This window comes from Balaenoptera ricei, chromosome 19 (genome assembly GCF_028023285.1).
Source record: "Balaenoptera ricei isolate mBalRic1 chromosome 19, mBalRic1.hap2, whole genome shotgun sequence".
Taxonomy (NCBI): domain Eukaryota; kingdom Metazoa; phylum Chordata; class Mammalia; order Artiodactyla; family Balaenopteridae; genus Balaenoptera; species Balaenoptera ricei.
In genome coordinates, this window is record NC_082657.1 from 11,630,082 (window position 1) to 11,654,311 (window position 24,230).

General features: G+C 51.3%; 3 protein-coding genes across 5 annotated transcripts; 2 read left to right on the forward strand and 1 right to left on the reverse strand.

Annotated features, from left to right (window-relative positions):
- Positions 1-1,635: 1,635 nt before the first annotated feature.
- LYPD4 (LY6/PLAUR domain containing 4) lies at positions 1,636-3,296 on the reverse strand. 2 transcript variants are annotated; one of them, XM_059905163.1, is made up of 4 exons: positions 3,230-3,296; positions 2,887-3,030; positions 2,096-2,422; positions 1,636-1,838 (listed from the first exon to the last, which is right to left on the reverse strand). In XM_059905163.1, the coding sequence occupies exons 1-4, from the start codon at positions 3,294-3,296 to the stop codon at positions 1,636-1,638; spliced, it is 741 nt and encodes a 246-aa protein (XP_059761146.1). The 2 variants fall into 2 exon arrangements, with proteins under 2 accessions (XP_059761146.1, XP_059761147.1); XM_059905164.1 differs by lacking the exon at positions 2,887-3,030 and having other exon boundaries at positions 2,096-2,430; positions 3,199-3,296.
- Positions 3,297-8,143: 4,847 nt separating this feature from the next.
- Positions 8,144-11,835, forward strand: DMRTC2 (DMRT like family C2). Its single transcript, XM_059904821.1, has 8 exons — positions 8,144-8,367; positions 8,455-8,612; positions 8,872-8,948; positions 9,215-9,395; positions 9,544-9,670; positions 10,464-10,524; positions 10,681-10,855; positions 11,789-11,835. The coding sequence occupies exons 1-8, from the start codon at positions 8,144-8,146 to the stop codon at positions 11,833-11,835; spliced, it is 1,050 nt and encodes a 349-aa protein (XP_059760804.1).
- Positions 11,836-16,163: 4,328 nt separating this feature from the next.
- Positions 16,164-23,514, forward strand: RPS19 (ribosomal protein S19). 2 transcript variants are annotated; one of them, XM_059904853.1, is made up of 7 exons: positions 16,164-16,259; positions 16,727-16,797; positions 17,071-17,171; positions 21,829-22,012; positions 22,109-22,235; positions 22,547-22,601; positions 23,444-23,514. In XM_059904853.1, the coding sequence occupies exons 2-7, from the start codon at positions 16,727-16,729 to the stop codon at positions 23,488-23,490; spliced, it is 585 nt and encodes a 194-aa protein (XP_059760836.1). In that variant the 5' UTR covers positions 16,164-16,259; the 3' UTR covers positions 23,491-23,514. The 2 variants fall into 2 exon arrangements, with proteins under 2 accessions (XP_059760836.1, XP_059760837.1); XM_059904854.1 differs by lacking the exon at positions 22,109-22,235 and having other exon boundaries at positions 16,175-16,259.
- The last annotated feature ends 716 nt before the right edge of the window (positions 23,515-24,230 follow it).

Consider the following 24,230-nt stretch of genomic DNA (forward strand, 5'->3'; position numbering starts at 1 on the left):
ATAATGCCATTTGCAGTGGATGCAACTAGAGATTAGCATACTAAATGAAGTAAGTCAGAAAGAGAAACACAAATACCATATGATATCATTTATATGTGGAATCTAAAATATGACACAAATGAACCTATCTATGAAACAGAAACAGAATCACAGACATAGAGAACAGACTGGTGGTTGCCAAGGGGGAGGGGCTTGGGGGAGCCACGGAGTGGGAGGGTGGGGTTAGCAGATGTAAGCTTTTATATATAGAATGGATAAACAACAAGATCCTACTGTATAGAATAGAGAACTATGTTCAATATCCTATGATACGCCATAATGGAAAAGAATATTTTAAAAAAGAATGTATATAAAATGGAATCACTTTGCTGTACAGCAGTAATTAACACAACATTGTAAATCAACTACACTTCAGTAAAAATAAGGGGAAAAAAGGCAAAAAAAATACTGCATGATATCACTTGTGAAATCCTAAAAAAAAAAAAAAATTGAACTCATAGAAACAGAGATTCAAAAAATGGTTGCCAGGGGCTAGGGTTGGGGGAAATAGGGAAAAGTTGGTAAAAGAGTACAAACTTTCAGTTATAAGATGAATAGGGTCTGAGGATCTAATGTATAACATGTTGACTATAGTTGATAATACTGTATTGTATAACTGCAATTTGCTAAGAGAATAGAACTTGTGTTCTCACCAGAAGAAAGAAAAGGGTACATATGTGAGGTGATTAACGTGTTAGTTAACTCAGTGGTAGGAATCCTTTTACGATGTATACATATAGCAAATCATCATGTTGTACACTTTAATTATACTGCAATTTTGTCAATTATACCTCAGTAAAGCTGGAAAAAAAGTGACCTTCCAACCTTGAGTCTGGCTGGCTCAAAACATGTCTCACTCACATACCACACGCCCTTTGTATCCACGTCCATTTTCATTTAATAAATTTTTTGCACCAAAAACAAAACACAACAAAACAAACAAAAAAACCCTAGCCAGATACTACCACAGTATCTGACACATACCAATGAGCCACACTTCTAATTCATAAGGCCTTCATTTTATTTTTTTTAATGGAAACAAGTCTTCATTAAGTAACTTTTAATATCAGAAAAATAAAACTCTTATAATTCTCTTTACAGCAAATATATCAGTGTCAGTGCTTTGGCCATCTTAAGTTAAAGGCGCTTTATCATAAAATATATGGTTTTAAACTTTACTCAAATTGAATTTATAATCCCTATGACTTCCCTACAAGGCCTTCATTTTAAAGGGGAGGAAATGGAAGCCCAAAAAAGGGAGAAGATTTGGCCAGGATCTCCAAGTCAATGGCTGAACCCAGGCTAGAACTCAGGTCCCCAGGAGGAGGAGGAGAAGGGGAGTGTTTAGGTTTCTCCTGCTTGCTGGGCATGATTCTGTCACTTTGCCAATGATCTCCTCCCCAAGACCCCTGCTCACTTCACAGCAAGCACTGCCCATTACCTGCCCCTCCCCTCCGCCTCCCTGGACACGTCTGGCCCTCCTCAGACCTTTCATGCCTCCACAACCCTCATGGACCACAGGACAAAGCAGAAAGGCAACTCTGTAACTTTATTTCGCTATGTGAAGGGGTAGGGGTGTTTGGTCCAGCTAGATCGTCAGTCCCTGAAGGCAAACAGGAGGCCTAAGAGGATGCCCCGAGCAGGTCTCCCACTAGAGGGCTCTGCACCAGCAAACTGGGCCTTCTCTAAGATGTTGATGACCTCAGTCACTCTGATGCTGCCAATATGGTGAAAGTGGGCTAAAATATCGGTGTATTCACGAGCACAGCCCATGAGGAGGAAGGTGGTATTGAGAGCCCCTGTAAGGAAGAGAGCAAGGGGAGTCAGAGACACTTTCAAGACTCAAACATCCTACCCCTCCTTCCAGACACCCCTCACAAACCAGGACACCTGCTCTCCCACCAAACACTCAGGTACCAGGCACCTTCTCCCCTCCTCCTTGGAATTATGTGCCACAACCCCCATCCCCTCTCCGATTCCCACCCACCTCCCTCAGAGATGGGAAGGCAGCAGGCCTAGAGCAGGCATCTGAGAAAGAAAGTTTCTCTTCTCTCACCTGCCTGAAATTTTAAGGTGGAACTGTAACACTCAGTGGCATTGTCGGGGCAAGCCTCGGTGGTGACAAAACTTGGGAGGCAGTCCTTAGAGTGCTCGCCCACACAGGTTGGGCAACTATGGGAAGAAGATGCTACAGTCTTAGGAGCCTTGGCCTTGAGTTTCACAAAATGATCCATGTTGGTGAGGTTATTGCAGAGGTATGTCCGGCAGACGCGGCTATAGGAGGCAATGGACAATCCGGGCGGTGAAACGAGGTAGGAGACTTGCGGGGGGTAAGATGAAGCTGGGCTGCAGCCTTTAAAACCCACAATTCCCCTTTTGGTCCCTGCGGAGCAGAAGATTGGAGAGCGCTGATCAGTGTCGTTGGCCACGCCCAGTTCCACCTCCCACCCCACCCCCTGCTCTTCCTGCTCACTCCGCCCCATCACCAACTTTGCCCCTCCCCCACTGTCCACTCGCTGCTCAGATTTCCCAGGTCTCATCTGCCTCTCCTCACTCCTCTCCCCACAGGAGCCCATCTGCGCCTCTCTCCCTTGTATCCCAAACTCGTCTTCTCTCCCAGAGTCCCCCTCCCCTCCTGGGATCTGTCCACCTCCATTCTGCCCTCTTATCCAGCCCACACCACAACCAGCTGGGTCCTGCCCCTCTCCTGCCGATGTCTTGATGCTGTTCCCAAACATATAATGGGGTAAATATCTGGAACTCCAGTCCAGAGTCCCTGGGTGCTAGGAATGGAGGTGGGGTCAGAAGAGCAAGCAAAAGAAATGTAGCAAAGTCACCCCCGTTCACCTGTCTCGATGAACACCAGCGTCTCCTCACAGCCCTCATTCAGTTTACACACCATGCTCCTCATCAGAAGCCATTGCCAGTTATGGAGACCAACAGCTCTGAAGAGTGAAGATGTTGCTTCATAACACAAAAGAGCTCCAGCCCCTAAAGAGAGAATGTTCTTCCAGTCATCTGCCCCTCACACTGCCTTCTCAGCCCCGAGCCGCCAATCAAGAGCTCAGCCTCCACAGACCCTGTCTCCCGAGGGACCCAGATACGCAGCTTTCTTTCCCCCAGTGACATGAAGCCAGCCCTCCCATCCCAGCCAAGAGGGTCCCTAAGCATCCAGCCCCACAGGACATACGAGGCAGAGTAGAAATGGCCCCTAGGAGACAGAGCAGCTGCACAGGGCTCAAATGCTGAGGTCCCATGGTCCTGTGTCTGGGTCCTGGATGCTGGACCTCAGTCTGGAACCAATTTCAATCTAGGTCTCAAGCTCAGTTCTTGTCAGCCTCTGGGTCACTGTTTCTGGAGCAGAAAGTTGATTATCATTTTCATTGACATAGGCTCCCTGAGACCTTCAGGGACACAGGTCTTCCCATCTCCATAGTCTCTCTTCCAAACTAACCCAAACACACATTAACTTCTCAAATCCTGACTCTTCACTCTACTGCTTAGGTTCTGCCGTTGGACGTGGTGCTGAGCAGAGGACGCTGGCTTATTCAAAGGATCACTATTATACAGGCTACTCTCCATCCAGAGACAATGAGATCAGAACAACAAATTGTGTAGAAGTTAACCAACATATTACTAAATAACCCTTGACTCGAAAAAGAAATTAAAAAGTATTTAGAACTGAATAATAGCAAACATACTACATGTCACACACACACACACACACACACACACACACACACGTGCATGTAAAATCTGGTGAAAACTGAATAAGGCCTGTTAGTTAAGAGTAATGTACCAGTGTCAATTTCCTGCTCGTATACTACAGTTATACAGAATGTCCCTATGGGGAACCGGAGGAAGGGTTTAAGGGACTCTATATAAAATTTTTGCAACTTCTTGTAAGCCAATAATCATTTCAACATCAAAAGTTTTTTTAAATACACATCAAAATTTGGGACTCTGATTTTTAAATCAATATTTAGAAGTAAATTTATAATTTAAATACATTTATCAGGAAACAAGAAGAATTACAAAATGTTTATGAATTAACTCAAGAAGTTATATAAGGGGCAACAAGGCATCCCCGAAAAAGGAATAGAAATAAAGATGATGACAGAAATCAATGAAATAGAAAACAACAAAAAAGTATTACAAAAGACTAATATTCATTCTTTGACAATATTACTAAGATAATTCTCCAGCAACTCTAATCAAGAAAAAAAGATGCAAATAAAATACAGAATGAAAAATAAAAATTAACAGACATCACATGTTCTAAGAACAATAAAATTGTCCTTAACAACTCTACATTTATAAATTTGAAAACCCAGATGAAGTGGATAAGTTTCTAAAATAATACGAAGTGCCAAAATTGGCATAAGAAGAGCGTATGCCAAGTCCGAAACTGATGAGAATGGTCAAGGATCTCAGGCAAATTGACAAGAAAAAGAGAGCAACCCCAGTAGGGGAATGGACCAAGCATATGAAGAAGCAATCTCAAAAAAAACAAACCAGAAAGGCTAACAAGCATATGAAGAAACACCCCAGCTCAACAATAATCAGAGAAATACAATGTATCCAAATGTGCATCTATCAGACTGGCGAGGGATCAGAAAGCTGGAAAAATATGAGCATTGGTAGGACTGTGGGGCTACAGAGACCCTTGTGTACTGCTGCTCATGGGGTAGTTGGGGGGTAGATAGGGTCCTCTTCTGCACCCTGAGGAAGGGAGGAGTTCTGATCAGTGTCTCAGACCCAAAGTATCATTCATTGTAGGGAGGAGTCTGGCAATACTTAGTCAAATTAGGTTTACAAAGAGCCATCTCTGGTATATCCTAGGTACACATAACAGAGGTTTCCACCTTCAACTACAAAGGAACACATATGAGGATGTAGCATTATTGTGGTGACAGGGAGCTGAAGGCGACACGCAGGGGATGCACACCATGGAATATCGTGCAGCGGTTAGATGTATGCATCACATGCACATGGATGGATCATAAAAACAGTGATTATTTTAAATAGTAAATAATGTCATTCGCATAAATTAAAGCATCATGCACATAAAACACTGCACATCTTGCAAGAACACACGCAAACTAAAAGATATGCATTAGCCACCTGAAATGAGTGCCTATGCAACAGTTAGAGAATAAAAGTGGGGAACTGGGGATTACTGGAAATAACTAAATCACTGTAGGTTGTACAAAGTTGATAGACTTTGGACTCAAAGACAGACCAACGTTGGAATCTTTACCTCTCCACTGTCTAGCTGTGTGATCTTGTGCATCTTATTGAACTCATATATAAAATATATTAGTAATATATCTCATAGAGTCATTGTTGAAAATTAATAAGATTATTAGTATAAAGTGCCAGGCAAGAGCTAAGCTCTCCAAAAATGTTGGTCCCCCTATCTCTCTCTCCACTACCTAAAGGTTCAATGTCAATTGCTTTAGCTGGCATTGAAGCATCCCACACACCCTCACCCTTCCTCCCCCAGACTGGCCCCAAACAACCTTTCCAACTTTGTCTAGTACTGCCCCCCTGCACAGCAGTCCAGCTAGACGTCACTTCTGCCACACTTTTCTGTCCAGAATACCTGACACAGGATCCGTAACCCAGAAATCTGCGGCAAACTAAGAGGCCAAGACCAGCAGAAAAGATGGGACAAAGGAAGGGGAAATGAAGGCTGACAAAGGATCAAACAAAGGAGTTGGACCAAGCAGAGAAGATGGCACACACCTGCCTGGGAACGCAAAACAACGGGACCCAGCAATCTGAGAACAAGCACGGACACAACCAGAAAAGAGTGGAATGAAACCCTCAAGGAAAAAGGGATGGAGTAGTGGTCAGAGGCGATGCTATCCCTACAAAAGAGAAACCACACAGAGAAGGAGGAGCAAACTGTTGGAATGGAACTTTGCAGGGAGCAGAGAGAGAGAGCACGATCCGGAACGGCAGAAAAATGAGGAGTGGGGCACAAGGACCGGGTTCTCAGGGGAGAGAGGAGACAATCTCAGAGGCTCAAAGACAGAAAAGGAGACAGGGCGGAATGCATAGAGAAAAGGAGACACCACAGAGAATGGGGAGGGAAACCGTGAGATGGGTCTAGTAGAGATGCACAGAGCAGGCTACCATTAGAGAGTGGAGCCCCGAGAATGGGGTGAAATCCGGGAGGAAGATGAACACAGAGGGTGGAAAGGGCTAAAAAGATAGAAAAACCACAGAAGCGTCTCGGGAATCGAAGAGGGGGATGGGAGGGGCAGGGGTCCAGGCTATGAGGGAATAAGGCACGTGGAGAAAGGGGTTCTGAAAATCAGCAGGATGAACAGGCAGAGAGAGAGGCTCTCAGAGACGGAAAAAGTCAGAATTAGGAAAATCAGCACCAGCACGGACGATTAGAGACACAAGGAATGGGGCTCAGCGTGAGAAGGTGGGGCTCAGCGTGAGAAGTTGGGACCCAGGAAGGAAACAGGGATATCGCAGCGTGGGGAACATAAAAGGAGAAAGGTAGATCGGGAGTTGGGGCAGCGGGAGAGAAGTGAGAAAACACGGGCGTCCACACAGCAAAGAGTAGCGGCCCGCGCAGAGTCGAGGACAAACGCTCAAGAGGCGCCGACGGGGGAGGGCAGGCCGGAGGACGAGACTGCGCGTGCGCGGGAGGGCGGGCCGGGCAGCCGTTCCTGGGGGGCAGGGCCAGCTTAGTCCTGGAATCGGTACTCGACGCCCCATTGGCCACCTCCCCAAAAAGGGAAGGAACAGTCTGGGAAGGCAAATCACACGAGGAGAGAGAAGTGGCACGAGACTCAACTCGACGCGCTATTGGCTGGCCTGATAGTCTGGCGCGAGGAGAAGCGGGCCGGAGGTAAAGGGGCGGGCTGTCAGTGAAGGATCTTGAAACGCACTGGTCGCTCGCCTCGGCGGCAGAAGGCGCCGCTTGAAGCTCATTGGTCCTTGTAAGAAGGGGCGGGAAAAGTGGCGCGAGCGAGGCTATTACTCAGGCCACTGCGTCACCACCTTCTTTCGCCTCATCCTGAGTCTGACAACGCTCGAGGCTGTGGTAACCGCGGGCTGACGAAGCGAACGCGACCCCGCCCCTCCCGTCTCTTCCCCTCCCTGTCTTGCGCTGGACTCACCGCCCCAGGCATCCCCTGGCCTCCCCTCTAGCGCTCCTCGCGACCCCTTCGCCCTTCCCCCACCGCGGCCCTTGGGCGCGCTCCCCGAGCCCCGGCCCCTCCCTGGGACCCTGGAGCGGGGCGAGGCCGCGGGCCCAGCATTTGGGGGGACAGCGGCAGAAGGGGGTGCACGCGAGGAACAGATGCACGGGGAGGTGTGGCGGGCGCGGCTCGAGGCTGCTTGTTGGGAATGGGCGAAGGCGCGTAAAGGCCGGGCGCAGCGACGGCGCGGGTTTGCCTTAGTTTGGAAGGCGTGTGGGTGCAAGAGAGGAATTTGGGCCGTGGGGAGGGGGCTTTGGGCCTAGATCAGGGCCTGGCACATGGAAGGGGCTCAGTAAACCTTTGCTGAAGGAATGAAAATAATTCTTGAAAGTGAGGCAAGGGATCCATGAGAATGATGTAGTTACTGAGGTGCAAGGGAGTGGTCTGATTAAAAGGGCTGCGGGGGGGAAATTGAATTGCAGGGCATACGTGAGGCTAAGAATGGAAAGGGGTGCATAAACGTTATGTGTGGGAATTGGGTACGTGCAGGAGGGAAGGATGATAATTGTTGAAGAGGCTGCCAGGGAAACTGTGGGAATGGGCTGTTGGTGGAAGGCGGGTGTAAGAACTGCTGCAGGGGGCGTGAGAGTGCGCGAGTATGCCCAAAACTGGGATTTCTGCCTGGAAGGGAACAGGTGAGCGGAGAATAATGTTTGGATGGAAAGATACGTAAGAAAGGAAAGAGGAGAGAGGTTCTTGGGAAGGACGATGCCTGAGGAAAGTGAAGAAGGAGAAAGCCAGGGGAGACTCAAGGGTGACGGCTGAGTCCAGGAGTGGGCGAAATGGAAAGATCCTTCAGGCGTGGCCTCCCAGAGGCGAGAGGGCTGGTCGGGAGAGGGCCCACGTGGCCACCCTGACCCCCCACTTCTGCCCCTAGATACATGGAACCCAGTGAAATGCCTGCTGTCCACCACTGCCCCTCAGACTCTGCCACGGGGGGTGAGACTAGAGCCCCCCAGGGCATGGAGCTCATCCCCAGGAGAGCTGTCAGTCGCTCTCCAACCTGCGCCCGCTGCCGCGGTCACGGTATCACTGCCCACCTCAAGGGCCACAAGCGCCTCTGCCTCTTTCAGGCTTGCGAGTGTCACAAATGTGTCCTCATCTTGTGAGTACGGGACGCAGGGAAGGGAGAGGATGGGCCTCATCTAAAAGGCGGCTGACTTGACTTCCGGCTCGCCACCCCCCTCTTTAGGGAGCGCCGAAGAGTCATGGCTGCCCAGGTGGCCTTGCGTAGGCAGGAGGAGGCGCAGCTAAAGCGGCACCTGGCTGAGGGACTGATGAGGAGAGGGGCGGCTCCTCCCAACGCTCCCAGCCGTGTCAAGAAGGGAGTCACTCGACCAGGGGTCCACCGTGAGTGTCCCTGGCCAGGGCTAGGGCAGGAGTGTGGGCAGGGAAAGCCTAAGTAGGAAAAAGAATCCCAGTCCTGGGGCAAGGTGTTTCTATCCTCTGGGCCTCATCCTCCCCAACTGTAAAATGTGATTGAGTGTTGGGAGGATGCAGTGAGGTCTGTGGGCAGAAATGGGACAGAGGGAGATAATTCAGTTTGGGGTTGGAGTGGGATGGCCCTCAGAAGAAAGAGCTCACCAAAGCTCTTCCTGGTCCCTCACAGCTGGAAAGGAGAACATAGCACCCCAGCCTGAGACTCCCCACAGGGCAGTCCCACTGGCACTGACACCCCCTGAGAAGGTAAGGAAAAACTGGGCCCTGAGGGGACTCCTGTCTTAGCCCCTGCCCAGGTCCCTTCCTCTATGCCCTCCGCACCTGGGTTCTAGGTCCAGCCCTGAATTGCTGTGTCATCTTGGGCAAATCACTTCTATTCCATGGACAAAATGAGGGGGTGGGATTTTATGGCCCTTCAGGCTCTGAAGTTTTGGGGTCCTACCTACATCCTGGAACATACCCATTCCTTCTCCAGCCTTGTACCTGACTCCAACCTATGCCTCCTGCAGGAGAACTCCCAGGGGCCCCTGCTGCTCAGCTGTCGCCCAGAAGCCTTGCCTTTGCCCTGGACTCCAGTGCCTCCAGGCCCTTGGGCCGCTGGCTGCTGGCTGCCTCCAGGCCTTTCCGTGCCAACCCCAGTGGTGTGCCGCTTGCTACGCCGAGAACCTGCTGTCCCTCTGCATCCTTTCCCTGGTAAGATGAATTCAACATTAATTCAAGAGATATGTGAATGACTAGGTACCACTGTATCAGAAAGAGAAGAGGAAAAAGATACAGGGTAGGAAGAGGGAAGACAAGCCATGACCTCTGCATATGCTCTGCATTCTCCTACCCTCATTAGGCTTTGACCCTGGCACTGCCCTCTGGCTGCCCACTCATGGGCCCCTCCCAGCCTGCACAGGATCCCGCGCAATACTGATGGCTCCTCTTTCTGGAGAATCCCAAGGGCCCTCTACCCTGCCCCACACGTGAGTAGGGAGAAAAAGATATGTGTTTATGATGTGCCTAACCCTGTGCTGGATACCATAGTAGATGATAAAGAAGAAGAAAAGGTCTCAGACTAATGGGTGAGGCAGAGCTCTCTGAGCTCTGTCATTGCCTAGCTGTGAACCTTTGTACAAGTATCTTTACCTCTCTGAGCCTGTTTTTCTGTCAATAAATCGGAGACACTACTACTTCTTGGTAATAATGAGAATTAGCAATAATATATGGAATACACCTAGCACAAGCCCTGGCCTTAAACAAATAGTGGCTATTAAATCCACTTAAACAGATAAGATAAGGTTGAACTGCCTGCTGAAGTGAGGCGGGGCAGGGGAACAACATGATGCTAAGAGCCTCAGAGGCCTAGGAGAGAGGCCAGAGGCCATTAGAGAAAGCTTCCTAAAGGTGGGCCAAGCTGCTCCTCAAGTTCCATGGCGATTGGGGAACTAGGAGGGAAGGAAACCAGACTCTGGTAGGGCAGGAACAGTCACCTCAATCCCTTTAGATGTTTTGTCAGTTTTTTTTTTTTTAACTGACACCAGTTATTTCCCATAATCCTCACAGTAGCCCTGGTAGGAAGAAGCTGACATATTTTCATTTTACAGAAAACAAAGCAGGCCATGACAGAGAAAGGGACTTGCCCAAGGCCACAAAGCCTAATGACCCAGCAGGCACTCAGATTCCCAGATCAGAACATAGCAAAATCCTGCCCCTGTTTCCACGTGTACCTGTCTGTCCATGTTTAATCCCCCTGGCATCTTTTCTCCTTATTTCCAGATGCTCGACTCTGATACTTCAGCCCTGTGACACCCCAGACCCCCTTCTGCTGCAGCCACAGGTCCTGGGGAAGAAGTGGGATCCAGGACCCTGGGAGGAAGTTGAGCTTGGGGAAGGGAAGAGTAGGGGATAATGAAGTAACCAGGGGCAGAGGGAGCACCTGGAGGGTGGGCAGAAGTGGGGATTCCCAGTCTGCTTCTCTCCCTTTCCTTTGCAGGCCCCCGGAGCCTCTCACCTGGCCCGGACCTCTGACCCCTCAGAGTGGCAGCTGCAGTGGGAGGCAGCTGAGGCTCTTGTGGGACTGAAAGATTCATTTCAGGCTCCCCGCCCGACCCCTTCTGGTCCTTCCAGCCGTGCCTGGATTTCCGTGCTCCACACCTGTGGCCCACCAGGTAACCTGTTCCTTAAAAGGAGAGGATGGGATAGGCGTGACTGAGAAATGGAGGTACTGGAGTAAGCAGGGACTAACCAAGTAGATCAGGAAGTCACAAGTTCAAGATCCCAGGCCCAGGCCCCAAGCTTTTCAACCTAGCCCCTGAGATTACAGTTGAGAGTTATTCAGTGAATCTGTTTTATCCTTTTTGTACTCAAAAGCAAATGTCCAGTGCCCTGATGTCAAGGAAAGTGAGGCCCTGAGAGAGGTAGGGACTTGCCTGAGGGCATATAGCAAGACAGTGGCAAAGCCTGTTCTCCTGACTCCAGCCCAAGGCTTTTTCTCTGGACCCAAGCTGCCTGCTGAAGTCTGGAGAGGGGCTGAAGAGGTAACAAGGGTCTGGCCTGGAAGGAGATTTGATAACTGCCTTCAAGGAGCTTCCATTCTATTTGGGAAACCTGGATGCCTTCAGAAAGCTCAGTGACAAACCTGGAGAGAACTAGAGGAATCTTGAGGCATGAGAAACTCCTGTGGGGACAGAGAAGGGAGGCTGAGATTTCTCCTGTCCAAAATGGTGGATTGGACATGCTGTGTGGGACTGGGGGGACTGCCGGAACAGAAGCAGATGAGTATGAAGGGGCTTCTGATCATGCAGGCCTGGCATGCCAGGCTTGGGCATCTAGACAAGCACCTGTACATGAAGGGGAGCGAGGGAATGTTTCTGAGTAAGGGACATATTCTGAGACCCTGAGCTTTAGCAAGACAAGTGTGGTGGCTGTGATGGAGGGATTGGATGAGGCAAGACTAGAAGTGGGAAAATCAGTGAGGAGGAAGTGTTTGCTATAATCCAGGTGAACAAAGATGGGCCTGGATTAGATGGGGTAAAAAGAGAGGGTTTGCTGGGGGGGAAATAGATGTGACCTGGTCCTGCCCCCTTCCTTCCTGTCTGTAGCTCCTGCTGAAGAAAGAGGATTCCAGCCTGTTGTCCCCTCTCTCTGACCCAGTCCAGCCCCCTCTATGGCTCTGCATATTGGGCATCTGGGGTCCATCTCCCTCCTGAGCTAGAAGCCCAGAGGTGGAGGCCTCACTGGGGTAGGGGGGCAACAGCCTGCAGGCATTGCATATTTGTTATTTTACTTACAGATTTATGCATGGAATTTCATGTAGTACAAGCTTCAGGCTTTTTTAAAGCTTTCAGGTGCTTTGTTAGCTTTTGGCTCCTTTTGTAGCATGGCCATTTCCTTGGCTGAAGGTGGATATTCTTTTACCTTCCTTGGATCCTGGGACCTTTTAAAATCCCCAACGAAGAGAAAGTTGTGCAATTTAAGTTAACCAGTATCTAAATAGATTTTTGCATGAGTTCATGTTCCAGGGTATTTATGTGACGTGTGATTCTGTATATACCTGTGCACTCATGTCTGTCTCCATGCATGTGAAAACAGGAGAGAATTTTCATTTTGTATTTAGGTTTGTGTGAGTAAGCAAAAAATAAACTTGTATTGTTTTAAGCCACTGAGATGCGGGGATTGTTTGCTACTGCAGCCTAACCTAGTCTATCCTGACTGACAGAAAGGACTTGTTCAATTCACTTCTCAAAGTGAAAATCAGTTATTCAGTAACTACCACAAATAACTACAAACTTGGATTTCTTTTTATGGCCAGATAAGAAAGAGTAGTAGGCAGACACAGTAGGTGATTCACTGACTCAGTAATTAAGTGACTGCTCTGTGCCAAGCATGGACAGTTTTCAGCTGCCCAGAGGGGCACAAGTGGAAATACCTACAGGGCCAAGCAGATCATATAAATGAGTGAAGAAGGCCAGAGGAGCCCTAGAAAACTGAGAATGCATGCCCTACCTAAGGAGGCAGCTTCCTTGTGGCCCTAGTGGATTGTTGCCAGGCAGGAATGTGGGTTCGGGATTGCCATATCTTCTGATTTTTCAAGAGAAGCTGGAAAACTAGATTTCTTTTTAAAACATCTTAATTTTCAAATGTTGGCTCAGTTTTCTTCTTTAAATCCTATGTAGGTTAAACAAGACATATCTTCAGGCCAGCTTTGGTCAATGGAATGTCAACTTAATGCTAATCTAACGTAACATTTTTCAAACGGGGAGACTGAGACCAATCAGGACAGGAAGAATCAAGTTAGTCTTTATCAAGGGTTTTTCCTGAACTAGAGAGGTTCATGTATCTAAGTTTTGAAGGACCTATAAAAGGTTAGTGACAGTTATTATCATTTATTGAGTACACACTGTATGCAATTCACATATAGCCTCACAGCAACTCTGTAAGCTATGCATGATTACTCCAATTTTACAAATAAAGGAACACCTTAGATAAAGTGACTTGCCCAAGTATTTTAGGGAAAATTTGTAGGCACATATTGGAGAAAGGTTCCTTCCTTGCCAGGCCCCAAATCAATTAATAGGTAATTTTTATAATACAGTGAAAACTTCAGGACTCCAGGAGACAGACACAAGTCGCAAGGGTTTTTCTAAAAGACTTTATTTTTCTACTCAAGATAGCAGTAAGTAATAATGTCTTACTCACGTTTGTTTCTTAGTCCTCGCTTTTAAGTCCTTCTCCTTGAACTGTTCCAAGCACGTGAAGACCTGGTGAGCTATTCCAAAGATATGAAGACTCGGAGACCCCCATCCCCATTCCTACTCTTAGAAGGGCAAAACAGAAAGTTCAAGGGATGTGCCTGATCACTGATTCTTTTTCCTAATGTTACCTACACCTCTTTTTATTCAAGATAATTGATGGTGATGGCATCCAATTACAACTTGCTCTTTTCTAGTTTGGGGCCTTGAGAAGGTGAGCTGCTTCTAATTCTAACAGATTACAGAGCAACAAATCTCCAACACTTCCCAGGACTCAGTGCAAGATAACCAAAGACCAAAGTCTGCTTCACACCTTCCTTCCCTGGCCTTGTTTTAACTTAGATGTGTGATTGCCCCTTAATAGACCTGCCTAAACCTTGCTGTGCCATGCTCTCCCAGTGACAGAAAACCAAGCCCACATAGTCAAGGGGGGAGGGAAGCGTTGAAACATGCAACATGGCTGAGACCCCGCTACGCGGGCCTGACCAAAGGTCCCCAGTACACCAAGCTCACACAGCTGGGAAGAGTAAAAGAGAAAGTATAATTTGAGGTTAAAGGATGACATGAGAAAAGGGAGGGGAAAAAAAAGTGATGGAGACTGGAGGAAGGAGCTGGGGGCAGGCCACTCTTTACAGACCATTTCTCTGCAGCGCATCTCCCCTTGTCAGACCCGGTAGGGCTTTTTACACTACTGGCTAGGCCTACTGTGTCTATCAGATTGTCAGGGCTTCCCCATTGGTGCCTGAGGGAGAAGGGTGGAGGCTCTGCAGAGGTCAGCTGTGGGGAAAGGGCACATTTACGAATTGCTCTCGCTCCTCTGTGGCTGCAGCATCCTTCACCTGTGGTTGTGGGGAGCCAGCAGGCCCTTGGCCTCTGACCAGCCTTTGGAGATTAAAGCCAATAGACTGTGAGCACTGTTTCATATGTCACTCCCTTTCCCATTCATTACCCACTGCCAGATGAGGAAAGGTGTTGCCCAGGTCCAATAGGGTATTGAGTAAATCATCCCTCTTCTAAGCTTCCTTCATGTACCATCCTGATGTTCTGCAGAAATAACCAATGAGGTTCCAAATGTGAAGCACCATCCTGCTTCTCTCTCCAAACATGTCTCCTCCCCCACAGACACCCATGTTTCACTTCAGGAGCTCATTTTACATTCTGCCTTTTGGGAATCCATGCTTCCTTTCATGTCAGCCCTATGTGAACATGTTCCACTCCAGACCACACTCCTTGAGCAATGTAGACTCAACATCATGCCACCCATCCCCATCCAGTTTCTCTACTCAGACCCTCATTGCCTGGGCCATGTAGACCTCATTCTGTATCCCTGTCCCATTGTGTAGCTGGCTCTGCAGCCACCAATATAGACACATAGACAGTCCTATAACCCATAACCTGCATAGACCCTCCTTTTCATCTGACTTAATGTCTCTGATAAGCCCCTTAGGTAGATTTTCTTACATTCCTTGGGGGCCCTTGGCCCGCAGTTTTCAGGCCTGATCACCCTGAGCTGTGCCTATCTCTGTCCAACTATGTCTTCCCCTCCAAGAATAAGTACTCTCAGAGGGCAGGGCCTGCGTGCAACTCCTCTCTGGGTTCTCAGAATACTGATGACTAAACTACGCTGTTTTGATTCCTTAGGAATTTTTTTTTCCTACAGAGTTAATGTACTCTAATGTGGCCTCTCCCCTCATCACAACATAAACAACTTCCTACCCTCGAACCACTTTTTAAGAGGTGGGTTTTTTTTTCTTTTGAGGAGTTTTTAAGTTCACAGCAAAATTGAGCAGAAAGTAAGAGTTCCCATAGTCCCCCCGCCCTCCCACAGTCTCCCCCACTACCAGCATCCCACACCAGAGTGGTTCATTTGTTACACTGGCTGAATCTACACTGACACAGTATCGTTTACATTAGGATTCACATTTAAATGTTTTCTCCTTGCAGCAAGTTAGCAACTTTATCAAACCACAGGTGTGTTCTTTGTGTTCTTGGGTGTTGGACCTTAGAAGGATTAAACTAGATAATGCATGTAATACTACATAATGTTTACCTGTGCCTTGCACAGAGTAGTCACACAAAAAGTATTTGTTGATAGAATTAATATGTGTGCACTACCTGCGAAGAGACTCGGGCGCTAGGAGGCAGAGCTGAGCTTCTCGGAAGGTCCCGCCTCTGCCCCTTTGCCCCTGCCCTTATCTGCTCCCCGCCTCCAGTGCCTCATTCCCACTCCGCTTTCCTGGGCCGTGGTGAAGCAATTTCCGCCCTAAGAAGGGTGCGGCTTCTGTCCCCTTCCGCTCTCGCGAGTACTGCTGGTCGAGGAAGGGCAGGTGGTGGCCACATTTCTTCGCTGCCCTTCCCCTGCGCTCCCGGTCACAGTTCCGCCCTTACTAGCCCCACTTCCGGCCAGAAAAGACACTTCCACCCGGAAAAGGGGTCGTCCCGCTGGTGGCGCCAGAAGTAGCCAGGTCTCTTTATTTCCTGCCCACCCATAACTTCCGCCAGGAGATACAGTCTCCGCCGCTGTTTGTTCCATCCACGATCAACGCAAACGAAGCTAGATTCCCTCCAACTCAAGACGAGAGCTCCTCTCTCACGCTGCAGGAGAAGGAAGGGCGGGGAGGAAACAAGCCTCCGCTCTCACGCCACACCCTCCCACGTTCGCGGAGGGGAAGCCACATTTGCCCTGAGAGAGGCGCGGCCGCTTTTTTCTAGCCCCGCTCTCGCGAGTTCTCGGGACTCTCGCGATAACCAACGCCCGACTTGTGCGCCCGGGAAACCCCGTTGCTCCCTTTTCCGTGGCTGGCAGCTTGGAGGCCGCACGGTAAGGAGAGTGCTCCGGTCCGAACCGGGTGCGGGGTGTCGGGGCCCGATTCCCGAGCCCGGAGCGTGTGCCTGGGAGCTCCGGGGTACCCGCGCGGGGCCGCCCCGCCTCCTGGAGTCGCGGCCACGTGCGAGCTGCAGGCCCGGGCATGTCTGGTCCGCGCGCTCCGGGAACCGAGGCTGGGCCTGGTGGGCAGCGGGGAGTGCGAGGGACCGCAGAATCAGGGGTTGGGGTCATAGAGCGTCTTCACAAACGGGGGCAGGCAGTGTTCGTGCGACCCGGAGGGACCGTGGGCGTCGGTGAGTTCTCTAGGACCCACAGGCGCAGGGGCCTTTAAAGCCGGGAATTGAAGTAGGGCTTTCGGAAGTAAGGAGAGTGCGGCGGTTTAGATCGCGTTGGGGCTGGCCCCCGACCCTTGTTAGTCGTCTTCATCAATCCTGTGTTCACATGTTCGACCTTTCCCGCAGATGCCTGGAGTTACTGTAAAGGACGTGAACCAGCAGGAGTTCGTCAGAGCTTTGGCAGCCTTCCTCAAAAAGTGAGTGTGGGGCCTGGGGTCCGAGTGGGTGGAGGCTGTCGCCTTTGCCTGATCCCTCAGCGCCCGCAGGCTTTCAGTCTGGGGAGGCTTGTTGGAGGTCTCTGTGGGGTCCATCCTTTCTACATGAGCCCTGAATTGTGTTTGAGTTTTAGTCTCTTTGTATTTTGGGACACATTGGGCTCTTCTTGATCTGCAGTTGTGTTGAGGGGAGGGAACTGGGATGGAGTTTGTGGAGACTCCTGAATTGTGTCTTTCTCACTGTCTTGGTCCCAGGTCCGGGAAGCTGAAAGTCCCTGAATGGGTGGACACTGTCAAGCTGGCCAAGCATAAAGAGCTCGCTCCCTACGATGAGAATTGGTTCTACACACGAGCTGGTGAGGAACTGGGGCCTTTGGCTGGGGCGTGGGGGGCCGGGTGTCCCCTTTGTGAGCTCTTACTTGCCCCCAGAAATAACGAGAGAAATCTTTGACTCTGTCACTGCATGTTTTGTGTGACATTCAATAATTTTGTATTCTGAATCTGTTTCTTTATTTGTAAGAGATCCATGTGAGGACCTGTGCTTTCCTCTGGGCCTTGTGGGAGACCCAGGGACAAATGAGTAGCATGTTCACGTTTTGCCTGGAGACGGTTTGTTTTAGAGAGAGGCATTGTCCTTCGAATGTCTGTGGGTCTGTTTTGTTGTTCAGATCATCACACTAGACTGCCATGTTAAATGAGTTGTTGGTAACTAAGGAGTTGGGGATCTGACCAGGTCACTCATTGCTCTAAATCTTCTTGGCAAGCCTCAAGTGCCCTGGAGAAAACCTTATGGTCACCCTGTACCGGTCCCTTTTCTTATCTTCTTATTAATCCTTTAGTAATGGCTTTGAAGGACTGATTTTAAGTGTAGCTCCTGACTGCATAGTGCTACTGCTAGTTTTGCCTCGTCTGTCTTTAATGTTTCAAGTTTCTCCAGTCACCCCCATGGAGGCTTACCTTGGGAGTAGGGGATGGGGTTCAAGGCTGGATTGTGCCAAGGTGGCCGCCTCTGCACAGGGCCTTCACTAAAGGCTCTCCGTCTCTCCCGTCTTCATCCGTCCTCTGTGAAGTGGGGGCTCTGTCCTGACCAGAGCTTGTCTGTAGGTGGGAAGCAGAGTTTGGACAAAACTCCAGAATGACCTTGAGAAGAGTTGGCCTTGGTATAAGGTGCCCAGCACCTCAGAGCAGAAGTATTTTGTAGGTTGGTGGGCCAATCTTCCAGGCCCTAGACTGGGCATAGGGGCCCGCATGCTCAGACACAGCCTCTGACCCCTGAGGACTAAGAGATCAAATCTGTGAGATGAGTGGGGTGGGTAGCATAGCTGTCTACTCACTTGTATGTTTTTATAAAGAAAAATGGGTCTGGTGAAGGGGAGCTGACTTGACCTCCCTGGGCACACAGTCAGTGGTGACGGGGCCTGGACGAGACCACCACTACCTCTGCCATCCACCTATCTTGGAAAGCAAGGCATGTCTGGTCCTGACTGCTCTTTGGTGATGCCCCAAGAGCCGATAGGTCAAGCAAGGCAACTTTGGATCTAAGATGAGGAGAAAGAATCTAATAGCTTTTCCCATTTGATCAGGTGAATATGCATATTTTATATAACCTGTACCTAACAAAAACTTCCCAAGTAGGACTGGTGGTTGCCGATTTGCAGTTGATGTCAGGGAGGTTAGCATGCTTGGGGTCTGCCAGCTCCTGATGCCACAGTCTACCCGACTCTTGTCATCGCTTGGAGGTGGGGGCAGCTCTGTCCCCTTGGCAGCATTTTGTACTTTATTTTTCTAGGTGGGGAGAGATTAAGGGGAAATGGGGAAAGGACTCTGGGGAACACACACCGAGTTGAGCCTGCTGGTCATCTTGACAGTTGCCGTGGCCCCTTTCTGCCCACTGCAGCTTCCCCAACACATCACGCTGGGTGTGCGTCCTCTGCCTGCCCTGCTGCTCTCCCTTTGGATTTCCAACGCTCGCTTTTGACTTCAGTTCCCCAGCTGCCCTAGTGGCACAGGGTAAGGGTCCTAGACCAGGGTGTGTTGTGTGTGCGTTGTTGGGGCACAGCCCTGACCGTTTGTTTAAAATCATGACAGGCAAGAGTTGCAGTTGCCACCGGCTACATGGTCTACTGTCTGACCCTTTACAGGAAAAGTCTGCCAACCTCTATTGGAGTCTAGAGAGCTCCCACTTAGATTGGTCAGTCCATACTCTGGACAAGTGGAGTCATAGGAGATAGTCATTTACCCAGGAGGAAAATGAGATACAGACCGGTGAAGACCCTGGGAGGGTGTGGCAGGCTGGCTCCAAAACCGCAGTCTGCCATATTTGCTTTTCTTCCTCTGGATCGTGGGAGCTTGGCCTGTTTTGCCCCCTCAGGAGTTTGGGTCTAAAGCACAGTGGGATAGCGACCTGTCCTGGGAGGCTGAGCTCTGGCAGTGAAGGCAACAGGGCAGTGGGTGTCAAATTCTGGGGACATGTAAGAGCACGGTGTGGACAGCTATTGACCTCAGGTATAGGGGATACAGAGAACAGGGGTAGATGGCAGGGCCTTCCTGAGGGTGGTCCGCAAGAGGTGCAGATCTGTAGGGGTGGGCACTCACCAGGCGGTGGTGTAGGGGGCAGTGTCTGTGAGGGGTGAGGTGTAGAGCTAGAAAGAGCCTGTTTCACGAGAGTGGGGGGAGTGCTCTAAGGGGAGGGGCAGTGTCAAGGGGAGACCACTAAAGGGCTTTGAAAGGGAGTGGTGCAGTGTGGCCCTGGACAGCCTTCTTGACCTCAGTTCTCAGAAGGGCCTGCTTGGTGGGGAGGTAAGAATAAGAATACAGTGTGTGTCTCGGTAGGTGCTCGGCGGTGGGTGAGCAGCTGTTGGATTGGGGCACCTGAGCGCTTGTGTGTGTGTGTGTGCGCGCGTGTGCCATGCTGCTCAGCTTGCAAGATCTTAGTTCCCCAACCAGGGATTGAACCTGGGCCCCTGCAGTGAGAGGGTAGAGTCCTAACCACTGGACCACCGGGGAATTCTCCTGGATCAGATAATTTTATGCGTCATTAAGAAAGATGTGAAACTCCCCCTGGGAGAAACTAAGGTTGAGCTTTATTGGAGTTTGTTCTTTGCCAGTCACTGCTCAGGGTTGAAGTACGTTGTCCCCCTTAGTACCGTGGCGCAGACCACTTGAAGGGGGTGGACTCTGTCACAGCTGACAGGGAGCAATGTTGGGGTTCAAACCCCATCTACCAGACAGCTCGCCCCTTTCCGTGCTGAGATTGGGCTGAGCGCTAGTCCTGGTTCAGCAAGGTTCATTTCTAGTGTGCGGCCTCTTCTGGGTGTTCGTGAAATTAGGAGTGTTCATCTTTCCCCCTTCGTGAGGCTCTTACGCCTTCCACAGCCCAAGTGGGAGAGCAGATCTCCACCTAGAGCCAGGGCATGACCAGACAGGTGCAGGAGGGATGGCGGTAGCCATTGGGCATTTGCACTGGTCTTAAAGGCGAGTTTTCCATGAGGTCACTCCTGGCAGAACGATTGGGGGGGGGTGGCTTGTAACAGTTGACTCTCTTGATCCTGGCAGTGGGTGGGCTGCTTGGTGCCTGGAAGAGGGTCAGAGCCCCGATCTAGGGGGTGGGGTGAGGACAAAAAGAACCAAGGAGAGTGGTTTTAAAGTGAGCAGAGGCCAAAGGCAGTGGTATCAGGGAGGGGCTGCTCAGCGGTTTGTGCTGCGCTGTTGGCCCCTGAAGCCTGTGACTGTATCCGGAGATGGTCTTAGAGGGCAGGAGAGAGGCTGAGAACCAGTTGTGTGCAGGAACTGCTCTGGGAGGGGCAGCTGCAGGGAAGGAGGAGCCTACCTCACCTGGTCAGTTCCACCTGCCCCTCCCCCCCAGCTCATGACACTGGAGGGTCATGGAGATGGCCCAGTGCCCCGTGACTCTTGGCAGCAAGTCACTGTTGAAGGAATGAATCCTTGACTCCCCCCGTTCATCTTCAGGACTACGGGGAATCTAACGTGCTGGTCTCTGGGGTGACCTGGAATCCCTACCTTTGAGCTTTCAGCCAGGCAGGGCTGTGTGATGGCCAGCATCTGGGCCCCAGTTCTTCAAACCTCAGTGGCCCCCTGAGGTAGAAAAGCAGAACCGTCTGGAGGGGCTGTCCCTACAGAGCTATGGGGCATGGGAGTCCTCCAGGAGTCCTCTCTGGAGCTTAACCTTTTCCATGAAGGAAAGTAGCACCCGATGCATTCATGGAGTCTTCACAGTAGCGCTCAGTGAGGTACTGTTCGTCCTGGTTCTCAGGTGAGGGTAGGTGACTTGCCAAGGCCACAGTATCGGGCGGGCTCCTAAGGCCATGTTACTGCCTCATAGGAGAGAGTGTGAAAAGCAGATGGCATAGGGCCTGGCAGGCAAGTGTTCCAGTTGAACAGAAGAGGATTTCCAAGGAGGCTGGCCGGGGTGGGTGAGGGACCTGCCCAAGCCAGTCGAGGGACCAGAATCCCAGTCCGCAGAGCTGGGTGACGCACCTTCCAGGTTGGGAACGTCCACTGCATAGGATGTCAGCCCTGCTACCACTGTTACCCAAGCGCTCCAGGGCTGGGTGTGGGGGGATCAGTAGGTCTCTTCTCCAGCTCTGCTGCCCTTCAGAGCTCCCAGGCAGATGGAGGGGGACAGTCACGGCTTAAACATTTGCTAGGCTCTCCCCCAGAACCTCAGGTCCACTTCGCAGCACAGCTGGGCACTAACCGCTAAGCAAGTCCCGGGGCGCGGGTTGCCTGCCTGGTCACGTGGCCACGGCGGTCCCTCCACTGCCTGTGCACGCCAGTCTCCCGCACTGGTTGGGGGAGGGGGGGTCAGCTACTGGGCTTGGTGTCTCACGTTCTCAGTTTTCCCGACTGTAAAATCGTGGGGTGAGAATCTGCTGCCGCACACAGTTACACTTGTGACCTTGAGCAAGGCCCTTTCCTAAGGCTGCCTCAGCTGTGGAGAAGCGTCTTCTCTGCCTGAGAAGGGTTCTCAAGTCTCCCTTGCCTCCCACCCAGCTTCCACAGCACGGCACCTGTACCTCCGGGGCGGCGCTGGGGTTGGTTCCATGACCAAGATCTATGGGGGGCGTCAGAGAAATGGTGTCATGCCCAGCCACTTCAGCAGAGGCTCCAAGAGCGTGGCCCGTCGGGTTCTCCAAGCCCTGGAGGGGCTGAAAATGGTGGAAAAGGACCAAGATGGGTAAGCAGGGGAGGGGAAGCTGGGGGTGTGGAGGAGCCTTGGGGCCAGATCCCCTATAATGAAGTTATCAAGGACTGTCCCCCTCCGCCCACGCAGTGAGGTGCCAGGTCTGTCCTGCACAGTCTGCACCTGCCCCCCAGGCAGGCAGGGGATTCTTCAGAAAAGCGAACAGCGCGGGGCCTCGCCCCGACCCCTCTGGCTAACTACTGCAGGCTCCAGGAAGGTAATTTAGCGACTGTCCGCTTTCATTAGCCTGCTCGTTAGCTTTTCCCAATTGATTTTTCGGGGCTTTTGATCTAATGCTTGCACCAACGACACCCCGTCAGCTCCCGGGGGAGCTCCCACCCCAGCCTCCAGCTTGTTGGAATGCAGCCGACTGGGGACCTCAGTGGGACTTGGCTGGTGCCATGTGGCCCTGTGGCCAGGTGCCTTCTTGGAAAGCCTGGCTCATGTCCAGGGGAGGCCTGGCAGGGATCGGGGACGCTGGTGGGAGCCTGCACTCACCTGGGGCTACATGACCCTTCTCTCCCACAGGGGCCGCAAACTAACACCTCAGGGACAGAGAGATCTGGACAGAATCGCTGGACAGGTGAGGGCTGGGTACCTCAGTCACCGCCTGGGTGTTTCTGGAGCCTGGGTTTTGTCAGCTCGGAGTTTCCTCCCCTGGAGGGCACAGCCCAGGGGAGGAGGGTGCAGGAGAAAGAGCGTTTCTGACAGACTTCCTGTGGGGGCTGGTTGAAAACGCAGGTGCCTGGGTGCAGCTCGCTGGGCTGGCTTCTCCTGCAGGGCACGCGACTCCCTCTTCCCGGGTCAGCCTTCTGATTCTGACTGTAGTGTTTCTTCTTAGTCTTCATGCTTACTGAGTATTAGGGTGCCTCAGAACACAGGTCTCCGTCCAGATGCTGACCGACTATAGGCACCCTGGGCCAGAGTCCCTGTCTGTAGAGAGATCTGCTTTTGCCTACCTCGGAGGGTGGTGGTGAGGATTCAGTGAGCTACAGCAACAGAAGCCCCCAGGGCCTGGCATGAACCCATTGTTGTTTTTCCTATTGACTCAGGCCTCCTAGGCGTCTTAGACTGTCGAGTCACTTAAGTGTCAGAAGAGAATGGAGGTGTCAGCCCTCTGGGGATTGGGGGTGGCCTGGAATGAGTAGGTGGCTCTTCCAGGGCAGAGCAGGGCCTGGCACACAGTGCGGAGTGACGGGCAGATGTTGGAAACACACGACAACGCTCTCTGTCCTTGAGAGTCCCAGTTTTATCCTTCTGTAAAATGGGGAGGCACCCAAGATTGTGAGCATCGGATGAGATGAGGACATGTAAGCCACAAATCAGGGTGCCTGGCGTCCGCCCCGTGGCTACTGGGGAGCTACTGTGAAGTCTTGAGCACAGACCCCACAACTGGTCTTAACTATTGTCTGTCTTTTCCCACAGGTGGCAGCTGCCAACAAGAAGCATTAGAACAAATGATGCTGGGTTAATAAATTGCCTCATTCGTAATCCTGCTCTGGGTCTCTTGATTGGAGGGCGGCCGGGCAAGAGGAAGGAGCACTGCACTGCACTTGCCTTCCATTGCGAAGGAGAGGGGCCGGGGCCTTCCTGCATGGCTGTGGTGCTCAGCAGCCTCGGAAACCTGAGGCCTGGCCTTGCACGCTCACACGGTTCTGCCCCAAGTGGGCGAGATGCTGGTGCAAGACCCGGGGGCCCTCGCTCCTCTCCCACACCTTGGCTTTGCGGTTCTCAGAAAAAGAAACTGAAAGTTCAAGCAGTGGCCCCACGTGGAGCCTTGGACCCTGCTGGAACAAAACAGGAGGGCCCTGGGGCTCAGGTGCTGCTTCTCTGGAAGAAAGTGGACAAGGACAGCCGTCACTCGGGGTGGTCCTTTGTGTGCCTCCAGCCCAAGGTGACCTGCCTAGTATGCACGCCCTTTTCCTGACCTACACGGGAGCCTTCGCTTTGGGGATCTCTGGCCTGGGCCCTGCTGTAAGATGGAGCTAGCTGTACCTGCCCCAAGACATGGGATGCAGTGCTGAAGCTGCAGTAGGGACCCGGCTGGCAGGGGGCTGCTACTTCCCTCCCAGAGGGAGGGGCATGGCCCCTGCATAGAGGCCAAGTTCCCAGGGCCCTGGTAGTTTCGCCCCCCCCCCCCCCAGCACAGTTCTGCATGGTAATTGGCTCTTTGCACTAATGGGACGGGGGCTCCACCTGTGATGGTCTTCTG